General features: G+C 34.1%; 1 protein-coding gene across 1 annotated transcript in view; it reads left to right on the plus strand.

Moving 5' to 3' along the window:
- LOC110026257 (V-type proton ATPase subunit G1) overlaps nucleotides 1–11,849 on the plus strand; it is a 20,264-nt gene extending 8,415 nt beyond the window's left edge. The window contains exons 3-5 of the mRNA XM_020727133.1: nucleotides 1,907–2,001; nucleotides 10,351–10,451; nucleotides 11,472–11,849. Coding sequence (XP_020582792.1) covers nucleotides 1,914–2,001; nucleotides 10,351–10,451; nucleotides 11,472–11,615 — 333 coding nt within the window. The 5' untranslated portion in view covers nucleotides 1,907–1,913 and the 3' untranslated portion in view covers nucleotides 11,616–11,849. The remainder of the gene's footprint in view (nucleotides 1–1,906; nucleotides 2,002–10,350; nucleotides 10,452–11,471) is intronic.
- Nucleotides 11,850–12,051: the final 202 nt, after the last annotated feature.

Below are 12,051 nucleotides of genomic sequence, written 5' to 3' on the forward strand. Positions count from 1 at the left end.
GGGGGGGGGGACGGATCTCAGCTTGCCCCCTGCGTAAAGAGCTGAATGAGGAGGAAGAAGAGTTAGGGCGGGATCACAAACAGGGAGGCACCATGGTAAAAGGCCGAAGGAGAAAAGCGGGTCGTGGGGTAGAATCCACGGCCCGCGTTTAAGGAAAAAGGCGGGGGTACCGCGGTTGCCCTCCCGCCCCAAACCCAGGAAAAGTGCGGCGCCCCATCACGCTGCTCCTCTACCTTCGCCCTAAACGGGGCAAGAAATATTGTGTCATTAAAAGTTGGATGGTATGAATATAAACCCTGGAAAATTAGTGATCACATATATGAAAGCTTAGAATTGAGTGATGTGTGTATCCTACAATGTTTGCATGCTAATGTCCTCCACAAAGGGGTTTTGATTGTGCCAAATTTGAAAGCTTGACGATTTCAATCATGAAAGTATGAAATGTTGATGGTTTCGCTCATGGAAAATTCGAGACATTGCGGTTTAATTTTTGTTGGAAATAAATGAGGGATGAGTTTCATGACCACCATCTTGTTTGTGTTGTTTATTCTAAAAATAACTTTTGGAGTGGCAAGTATGTTCTTCCTTTGCTTGCTTACAGCATTCAGTTATTTATGTTTTTCTTGATGATATGACAATGTTATTCTTTTTCCTTTATTCTATTCATTTTATTTTTATATTTGAGAAGAAACCTCAGGGTAGCGAATGTAAGACATATGTTTAGGATGAAAATTTGTGACATGATTAATACATTCATTTAACGAATACACCTTTTTGGACTAAAAAAAAAAAAAATCTCTTTTGAAGCTTAACAAATTCACTTGAAATTACCAAATGAAAAATTAAAAAATATCTTCTCTCCAATTCTTTCAGAGGTTGGAGACTTGTGGCTCCTCCTTTAGGATGACACACTTATGGCATTCTTTGTCAGGGCATTTCCTCGATTAATCTGCAACTTGGGAGAGCTTCTTGGCTCCTTCGATAATACTCTATTTTTGATAAACTCTTGATATTTTCACACTTGTCTCTTAAAATTTACATATACATATCAATGAAATTCTTCAAAAAAAATTTCAAATTAATCTTCATGAATCAAAAACAAAAAGAACTCTTATAAATTTTTTTTCCACAGAAATCCAAATCAAATGAAATTTTACCAAACAATCAAATATAAGCATGCTTGTGCTTAATAAAGTTGATTATTAATGAGGGCTAAAATAATTTTATTCTAAAAAATTCAAAGATTTGTTGAGAATTGAGAAATGGACTCCTAAGCATCCGTAAAAGGATGCTGCTGCATTTTCAAAATCAGTTATCGATGAATTATTGGCTATATACTTCACTAAATTTTTTTTAGCAGTAAGGCTGCGTACAAACGACTTCTTTGTAAATTCTTATGTAAGGTTGTGTACATCTACTTTTTCTTAGACCCTATATTAGCCAGAGCTTCAAGCACTAGGTTTGCTTTATTTTCCTCTTAAAATTTAGCTTTACAGTCTGAACTGGTAATCTATTTTAACGAGTTATGCTTTTAATAGTAGATTCCAAATGCTTGGGACCGTGCGGAATAGTGAATGCAATTTTGGGATTGTTTTAATTGTGCGACCATACATAGTGATTTTAAGCTCCCGTGTAGAATGATGAAAGCTTGTTTTGCAGTTATGATTTATCTTGTTTTTTATTTTAAAATACTCCGCAAATGATTTGATTTTTTGTGCATATTTGTGGTACTTTTCGCATTTTTTTATTCATTTTTTCAGGTGGACGAAAGTGGGGCCAATTGTTTAAGTTATATGCTCATTTCTACTTTAGATACTTCCCGTTGAAATTATCTACCTCATTGTTTCTTTTTTTATTTATTTTTGGCTCTGTATATGGCAGTTTTAATTTGTCGCACAATTGGCAGGTAAAAAATGGATTCTAACAGGCGCCAGGGAGGGATTCAACAACTATTAGCTGCAGAACAAGAAGCCCAGCAAATTGTCAATGCTGCTAGGAACGGTAAGCTCAACACCAGGCGCCCCCAGGATAATGATTATCAACAAGCTTTTGAATGCATAAAAAAAAACCTAATGACACGGATGCATTATCTTAAATGAAAATTTTCTTCTATTACTATTTTCACACTATTTATTATTTTCTGCTCTTATAATCTCTGGCTAATTTCTATTCGTAATTTTAGGCTAATTTCCAGTGCATTGCCAGCTAATTTTTTACGGAAATACTAAGCATTTAGTAATGCTGAAGTGTTTGTAGGCTTAGCTCAAGAATACATTGTAGGTGCTAATTTACATTTTTAATGAAATAGAAATAGTTTAAATTTAGGCAAAACACAATGAAGTATGTGACATGTTTTATACTTTAGGCTCATGAATGTATGCAAAGTAGTATGCTATATGGTTATCGAATTCCATCAGTAATGCTGGATGCCTGCATTCATATCCATATTGATACTGTTTCATTACACATTAAATCTGTGCTTGAATAAGTTTGATTTCAACCGACCAAGTTCTTGAACTGAACCTAGCATATCTTTCCAAACGTAGATAGCAAGGTGTGAGGATTGGGAGTGCAATGAAGCCCACGTTTTCACATGAAGGGCTTGCGGCTATATGAAATCTCAACTTGGAAGTTGCTGTGAAAAAAATGTTGTTTAAATGCTAGTGTTTTAGAAACAGTTGATTTTTTTTTTGAGAAATTCAATTTTGAAAGTACTAATCTATGAATAAATATTATTTTTTGGTTGTGTTTAATATAGTTTTTAATATAAACTAAAAATAAATATTATTGATTAAAAAGAGAATCCACTAATTAAATTTTTTTTTTATAGCCTTGTACAAAAAATTGATCTAATTATTTGTTGTATATATATATCACTGATTAATCAATATTAAAGATGAATGGTTGCTGATGGTAGGTAGAAATTAAATATTTCCTTAGTAGAATGTGGAAGGCCGAACGGGAATACGGGATTAGCATAGCAGCCAGCTTCCTTTGATAAAGCCAGCCGCCGGTTTAAACAATGATTCGCAAACGCGCCAATCAAAAGGACGCGGAGGGAATGCGGTTCAAAAATTGGCCGATAAGTGTCCCAAACGCATTCGAAGTGTAATCACTATTGGAATCAAAGGAGACAATATTAGTCAAAACTTGAAGCTTGTTCAGATTTTGACTTAATTTGAAATTTCCTGGAGTCATTTTGAGTTGACCTGCAAGTTTGATTCTTGGTTAAAAAATAAAACCTTAACTAATTTCAATCCTAGGTTGGCTCACTCAAAATATCGTCCCTTTCAGATCAAAACATATATTGGTATATATAAATTTTATATGCATGTATATTCATATTCAATTCAATTATTTTTGTGTATTTCTTTTACATGAAAATTCTACAAAACACATTAAACAATATTTGAAATCAATTTAAGCTAAATCAGATTTTAGTTTGGGTGAAAATATCCTCATATTCATGACTTATGTTAATGATTTTGATACAATCAATCTCGACCCAAACTACAATTTGAGTTTAATTCAATTTTGAGTTCTAATCAGAATTGACTCGCAGAAACTCTACTCAATGCCAACCTTAGTGGGAATGGATTAAGGTTTTGAATTTTTAACTTGCATGGAATAGTTTTAACTTTTATGATTAATCATGATTCTTGTAATGGCATTCTATTATGTTGCCATTTTTTGTCAAAATTCACAAAATTGGTCTTGAGCTTGCAAGCAGTTGCTCCCTTATCCCTAGCAGGCTAACCCTACGCTCATTGCACCCATTTAGCTCTCTGTCTCTCTTGCGGACTGCTACTGTTTGCCTTTTTTTGAGCTTCATCCCTTTTTCTTGTTGCTGCTGTGCTCGGTAACTTTGCTCTGATTGTTGCCTGGTCTTAAATTAGTCATCTTTACTGTACCGTGTATTGCGTCCCACTTTCGTTGTCCCAAATTTCGAATGGCAGCTTTCCTCCACCTTTCTTTATAGAGCCTGACTGCCATCTTGCTTATTATTGCTTATTCACTCTCTTTGTCGATGCGTCTTGATGTTGGCATCATGTTTACACCATTTGCTTTTTCTTTATTCATTCTTCTCCAGCTATCGCATTTGGATGACACAACGGTTAGTGCTGGTCGTCCTGTTCATTATGCCAGTTCTCTTCACCTAATTTTTACTCAGCTTCCCAAGTCCTGTACTCTCCCTTTCTTCTTTGTTGATGTTGTTTGGTGGAAGGGTTCCTCATAGTTGGACTCACGTATCTTTTTATTTTTATTCATTGTACATGACCTGAAATATGTTAGGTGCAAGTTTACCTACACGTCCACTCATATTATATAGTAAACTAGCTTTCATTTTCTTAGAGGAAATATGTTTATATAGTAGCTTTATTTTTCTACACTTTGTTGGTAAATTTGTCTTTGATCGCCTAATCTTTGAGATTATCTGGTCCTTTTGGTATGATCTTTTTTTAGGCTACATTTTTGTTGGAGTTCATCGGTTTCACATTCTGATCAAACTATCTTTGGAAACAAATTACTGTAGTCTTTTCTCTTGCCACGCATATTATGTGAATGACCTACAAATGTGATTGCTGAAGTGTTGTCCATATTTAACAATTTCTTAGAATCTTCCTGTTACCCATGTTTGGGATGTTTTTTCGTAATCCCACTAAATTGTTCCACAGTATATGGCAAATCAATAAAAGTGGATTATGCCACAATTAGACTCACTTGATCTCCTGTGGCTGGTTTTTTTTTTGAGATGGGCATTTCTTACACTTAGGTTTAGTAGGTGCTCATTGTCACTTCGTCGTGCAGCTATCGGTGAAAAGTGGGATTTGAATACTCTCAAATTGCAATTCTTATAAATTTTTGTACATTATTTATTTATTTTTTTGAGACCCATTTGGAATTAGGAAAATCATTCTCTAGGGCTCATGTTATTGGATTTAGCTCTTCTGATCACAACACAGGCACACTAAATTTTTGTGTTGTAAATATCTATGAGCAAATGGAGCCAACTAGCATTTTGGGTGATGCTTCTTGCTATAGTAATGCTCAAGTTACAGCATCTAGCAAAAAAAAAGAATCTAGAGTAATATTCAAATCATACAAGTTATAGCATGTCATTCATAAATGCGCCCCATAAGGTGTCATTGTGGACCCTCTCAGTAACGCTAATCAGACTGACCTAAATTGTGGCTCAGTTTGATGCTAAACTTACATATTTGCATTAATAAACGTTGAAAAACTTAGTACATCGGTAAAAAAAATTATGTTTCATTCTTTCATGAGTTGTGCTTCTGTAGAGTCTTTCAACCTTTTTACAAATAATCCCTATATTTCTTCTATATTTCTTATTTTCAATTAGAAACTTTCAACAAAAGATACAAATTTCAACACTCTCGCGTAAGATAGGCAAAAGATATCCACTAAGCCCATCTTGTCACATAATCTAGACAAATCGAATGAACTAAGTCCTTTAGTGAGGCAGTTAGTCACTTGCTCTCCAGTGGCAACAAGACTTATAGCTCCATTAACATGTTATTCAACTTTTTTCTTGATGAAGAATCTATCAATCTCCACTTGTTTGGTTCTATCTTGTTGCACTGGGTTGTTGACAATGTTAATTACTGACTTGTTGTCACAGTATAACTTCATTTGAGTTTCGTGATCCACCTTGAGCTTGACCAACAAGGCTCTTAGCCACATCATCTCGACAACTCCTAAGACCATGGACCTGTACTCTACCTTTGTTGTTAACCTCGCTACATATTATTTCTTGATCTTCCAAGGGAACAAGTTGCCCACTACTTGTGATAATCATGCCATCAACATACACAACAGTAATGCGACCACCATTTTGATGAAAGAAATCCTTATGATCAACATTGATCTGTTGATATCCCATGCCCACCATAGCTTTTATAAACTTGTCAAACCAAGTCGAGGAGACTACTTAAAGCCATAAATCGACTCCCTGAGCCTTCACACCTTACCCATTGTTTGACCTGTATCAAATCCTGGTAGTATTTCCATATCACCTTCAGTAACTTGCAATGAAGAAAAGAATTCTTTATATCGAGTTGGTGTAACCTCCACTCACCATTCACAGTCAGAGAAAATAGTGTCCTCATTGTGCTCTTCTTTGCCACCGGTGCAAAGTTCTCGTCATAATCAATGTCATATGTCTGAATATACTCTTTCATCACTAATCGTGTCTTGTAACGCTTCACCTTTCCTTTCAGATTGTGTTTTACTGAAAAGATCCACTTGCACTCAATTGCTCTTTACTTGTTGGTAATGACACTCTCCCACGTCCTGTTCTTATCAAGAGCACTAAGTTCCTCCAGCATGACAACCTTCCTCATTAGATCCTCCCTAGCTACCTGCCAACACTTAGGTATAAAGATAATGTCTAACGATGCAATGAATGCTAGGTGTACAGGTGATATGTTAGAGTATGAGATAAATTGAGCAACGTCATGTGAGAAACCCAACCCATCAGGAGAATAATTGGTAGATTTTTTTTTTAATTGTTGGGACCCACCATAGATCTCTAAAGACTTCTATCTAAATAATCATATACGCATTCAAAAAATAATATACTATATCTAAAGAAAGAAATAATATCTTAGAATGGATCTAACAATTCGGTCAAGGAAAATATTTGGGATTAATGGATCTGTGGAACCATATTTCTTCCCTTACTTTACAAGTATAAGATAAAGTTTATTTTAATTTTGTGGTCTAGTATCCCTATGAGGGGGCTCCCTCATAGTTGATTACATCTCAAGAATTACCCTTGAGAATACTTTCGATTAAATTTGTCGTATATATTTACTATTCAATAATGAATGTTTATGAGATACTAGATTAGAAGAATCTGATAAAAAGTTAAGATTGGACATATGTTGACTTCACTTGAGTTTCAAAAACTTTAACCTTTAGGGTTGAGCCCACCATTTGACAGTTAAAGTAATGTAAAGCTTGAATCAATGGATGAGGTTTGAGAAACAATTTGCAACATTTGATAGTTAAAGTGATATAAAACTTGAATCAATGGATCAGGTTTGAGAAACAATTTGTGTTTGTGTTGGAATTGAATTGGTTTGGATTTAGAATTTGAATAAGTTTGAGATTGGAATTGGATTGAGTTTGGATTTGGAATTGGTTTGTGTTTGGATTAATTCAATTAAGTTAAGTTTTAGTTTGATTGAGGTGAATTGATTTAAGAGATATCCTAATCTAAAGGGTAGGAAAAGTGACAAGATTTCTAGATGGAGGTGAAACCCTAATTTAAATATCTCTAAATATGAAATTATAAGCAACCTAGCCTAAATTTAGGAGTAACACACCCGGTGAAGATGCCCATGATTTTTTCATCGTCTCGGGTACATTGGTAGCCTCAGATTATTAACCACCAGAATAACAAGAGTTATCCCTTATCGTCATAACAATGTCTTAAGGTAGTCCTTCTTGTTATGCATGTAGTTGTATCTTCGTCTATAGTATGAGCTACTTCATTCTAGTTTACTCATAGTCTTTGAGGGTTGTTCGGTTTGTTTTATATGTCCTAGTCCTTAGTTCTAATTTATCGGGAGAACTTAATAACTAACCCAGGCTTCTAGGCTGGACTAATCTAGGGTATGTGTATGGTACTAGCTTTTCATCTACGTTTGCTACCCTACAGTCATAGTTTGAAACTACCTAAGGTGTGGTTATAAAAATTAGGTTGGTAGTTTTTAATTATCTTTAGATTTTAATAATTCATAGTGATTTATTTTCTCCTAGAAAACGTCAGTCATGCTGACAAATCAAGATGTTATTTGATTATTTTTTCGTTCTAGGTGAAGTTTTGGTAAAATTGTCAATCAAGCATTGTTTTTAATCATATATTTCAATTTTCTTCCTAAAGTTTCGTTCTCCCTCCCCAGGTTTCAATTGTGATTAAGAAATATATTCTCAACAAATGAAGCTCAATTTCTTAATTTGAATTTCTCATAATAAAGATACATATAAATTTATATTAAAGTAATAAAAAAAATTCTTTTCATACAAAAATATTTGGATTTTCTTGAAAATAGTTGTCATTCAAAAGTATTTGAGAATATAAATTTATCTTTATTATGAGTTATTTAAATTAGGATAACCCGAGACTTAGGGCGCGTTTGGAGCTGCTATTGTTTTTCCAAGAAGCTGCTGTAAAGCTACTTCTTGGAGAGCTATCAGAAAGCTGTTGATGAAAAAATAAGTGTCTGTTTGAAGGATCTGTTGTACTGTTCCTGTTTGTGATGAGAAAGACTATTTTGAGCTTATGTACGTAATAGATTCAAATAAGTGCAGTTTTCATAATTTTCAGAACTAAGGGTTTGTTTGGGGCAGCTATTGATTATTTATAATCTACTGATAAATAAATTATTCTGATAATCTGCAGATTATCAGAATAATTTATTTATCAGTAGATTATGACGACTTATTCAAAATAATTTATGAATAATCTACTGTTTGTGACGACTTATTCAAAATAGTTTATTGGTAGTTATGACTGTATAAATGACTTTCCTGCCCCTGTTTGGTAAAACTGTTTGGGGCAGCTTATTTAGAATAACTTATTGGTAGTACAGAAGCATATAGTGCAGAAACATAAAATAATCACAGATCAGTTTGAAAAGATGAAAAACAGTTCTAATACTCTCGTGAGTAAAAAAAAAGATAAAGACATGTACAAGTACAATGAGAAATATTAAAATATTCAATTTCAAACTCTAACTACGTTTGTCCTCAGCTGCACTATCAAACTGGGAAATGTCGGCTTCCCATCATAAAAATAAACCTTCATAAAAGGAAAAATTTCTAAAATGAACAAACAACAGTGTCCAAATTTGCTCATAAAAAAAATAAAAAATGTTTACACAAATGAATTATGTGGTTCGGTCAAAGACCTACATCCTCAGTAATGTATCAAACATGTTTTATTATGCAATTGTGGAAGGTTACATAGCTATGATTCTCAATGGAGAATATTACAACTGAAGTACATGTGTAACAAATAAACAATAGACATTTTTCATATACTGACTGACTGGTATTAAAAGACATCCAACTGAAGTACATGTGTGACAATAAAACAATACACATCTTATATTTGATATGCACCTTCTCATACATGTCGTGAAATCCAATTCCACCTGAAGCAACTGCCGAATTATTATGCATTTCCATCAACATAAAAGACCAATGCAAACCGAAGCTCTAAAGACCAATACAACTCGTAGGTCTAAAATATAAGTAGTGTATTTTCTTTCTATCCTCAGCATCAAATGAAGCTAGAAAACCCCATAAAAATATGCCAACCCGATGCTCTAAAACCCAACAGAAATAATTCATCAACACATAAATGAAAGTGAGATAATTCATGCACTAAAGAACATTCAAAGAATTGCAGGTTATGTATGTAAATGCTCGGTGATATATTTTTTAACTAAAGAGCAGAGTATCAAAAGTGGATAGCATTCCATAGATAGCTTGCATTTCATCTCAACACCAAAGCCATAGACATATCTTGCATTTCATCTCCAAGGCCAATAAATTCCCAATTATACAACTGAGCAACATTCAAAGAAAAGCCCCATGATATATTCTCTAACTGGAATGTATCTAAATGCATTGCAAATAAATTCCCCATTACAATTCTCCTCTGTTCTTTTGGTTTTCTCACAAAAATTTCATTAGGATAAGCATATCTTATAAGATATTTATATGTAGAATGTTGCATGAGCTTGATAACAAGTTGATATAGAATAATCAGAGTATCAATTTAAATAACAGACTAATTCTTCATTTAATTTTGGGGTTTTAAAATTGAGTTTATGGTCCAGGTTATGGTCTAATATGAAATTGAGTGAATCTGAAATTGCTTGGCTCGAATCTGGCCCGAAAATTAAATATGTCTGAAAGTCCACTCCGAACATGACTCGTCTTCAACCTGTTGACCTGACCCGTATAAGCCATTTAAAATGAAGCATAGGAGTAATTAATGCTCAATTCAGGCCAAACTCGGGTTGACTTTGAGCCATTTTTTGTTCGATTGGTCAACCCAAACTCGACCCGAAAGATTAAATGGGTTAGGATTCGTAACCTAAAACTAAACTGAAAAATATTTGGGTCAACCTGAATTTAAATTTTTTGATTCGAGTTCAAGGCAGGTTGGTGTGTTGGGTCAACTTTTGACCCCCTTAATTTAATTAACTTCATTTACTAGTTAGGTCTATTGTACCATCTCCATTCGTTTGGGCATTCTTGTGTTAGTTGTTACATTCCGTCAACCTTCTTTGTTAACATCTTCTTTATGTCCAGCAAAAACGGCGAGGCTGAAGCAGGCGAAAGAAGAGGCGGAGAAAGAGGCTGCTGAGTTTCGTGCCCAGCTGGAGGCTGAATTTCAGAAGAAACTCGCAGAGGTAAGGTTTAATTGTGCTTTGATAATTTTCATATCATGTAATTACTGGCTGCTAAAAAGGCTATAGTTGGTTAAGTAGATTCTGAATTTAAAAACTGATGTCGATTGAAGTCTGCAGTCCTACTGGACCTTCAGGATAATTGTCTTTCTTGTGATGTAAAATCTATTTTCTTATATCTCAGTAAGTCATGATTTCGGCCTTTAAACTATCCACCCAAATATTTTCATTACATAAAAAAGATGACTATATTAACTTCTTCAAAGTGCAATACATTTTTTCATGCATATGGTTTGGTATGATTAAGACACTGAAGTGCTGCATTACTATATTTCACAATTTATACAATAGATATATAATTGCATACGACTTATACGGTATGTATGTAAATCCTCCTTATTTATTTGGTGTTTGACCATGTGAACCTAAGCTTCTTTTTAGGCTGCCTTTTTGCTTATAGCAAGGCATTTGAAACCCATTTTCTTGGATCAACCACACAGGATCTTTTGTAGTCACTGTCCAATCTTCTGTAATCCTACATCCATAAAATTAAAATTACGAACACGAAGAACCACAATATCTTGATCGAGAGTTTTCTCAGTTATTTTTCTGGGTACGATTGTCGAGAAACCCCTAAAATAAAAATAAATCCTATCAAAAGCCCATGTGTTTATTTTTGTTCAAACCAAGGAAGATTTACATACATACCGCATAATTCATATGCATTTACATTTCTAAAGCCTAAACTTCGATTTTCACATGCATGCCATTCTACCCATGCATGAAAAAGGAGTATTTAACTTTTTATAAAAGCTTTGGGTGATATAAATGTAAAAAGTAAAATTTAGTGGTTGTGAATCCATAAGAACTGGGGGGTGTTTATTTAAATGCCCACATTGGATGCGACATGCAATTAACACCAGAAACATTGAATAAAAATTCTGGAAGACGGTCATAATTATTTGTAATATTATAGAATTCCAGAAATTTCACATGTTGGGTTTTCTTGATTGTTGAAAACAGAGCAGTGGTGATAGTGGGGCAAACGTGAAGCGGCTGGAAGCGGAGACTGAGGCCAAAATCCAACGCCTCAACAACGAATCTGAAAGGATTTCTGCTGATGTCGTCCAAATGCTTCTCAGGCATGTCACCAAGGTCAAGAATTAGCTAAAAATAGTAAGTACTGGACTCTCTTCTGCCTTGTGCTTGTTTTTTTTTCTGGATTTTAGCTGCTTTGTTGTTCTTGTTTCTGACTTAAAATGGCTTATGTATTGTTGTATTATGTGTGCATTGTTGTATTATGTATGTAAGTTGTTGTGGCACTATGACAATTAGGAGTAAATGGTGGCATAACCTATTAGATATTTTAAATGGAAGCTATTAATAATTCCGGAGTTTTCATTTATATGGGCACAGTTGTTGAAATTAAAAAAACATTTAATGTGTATTGACATGCACACAACCCATTTTCTATGTGTTTTTTTTTACTTTTACGCCACTCAAATCCTTCACATCACATTAAGAATGTCCTCCTTTAACTTATAAGAAGTGAAATAAACCTTTTCATGCATGTAGTTAAAGAGGGTATTTATGTAAAAATTGA

Source organism: Phalaenopsis equestris, unplaced genomic scaffold (assembly GCF_001263595.1).
Source record: "Phalaenopsis equestris unplaced genomic scaffold, ASM126359v1 Scaffold000359, whole genome shotgun sequence".
NCBI lineage: Eukaryota > Viridiplantae > Streptophyta > Magnoliopsida > Asparagales > Orchidaceae > Phalaenopsis > Phalaenopsis equestris.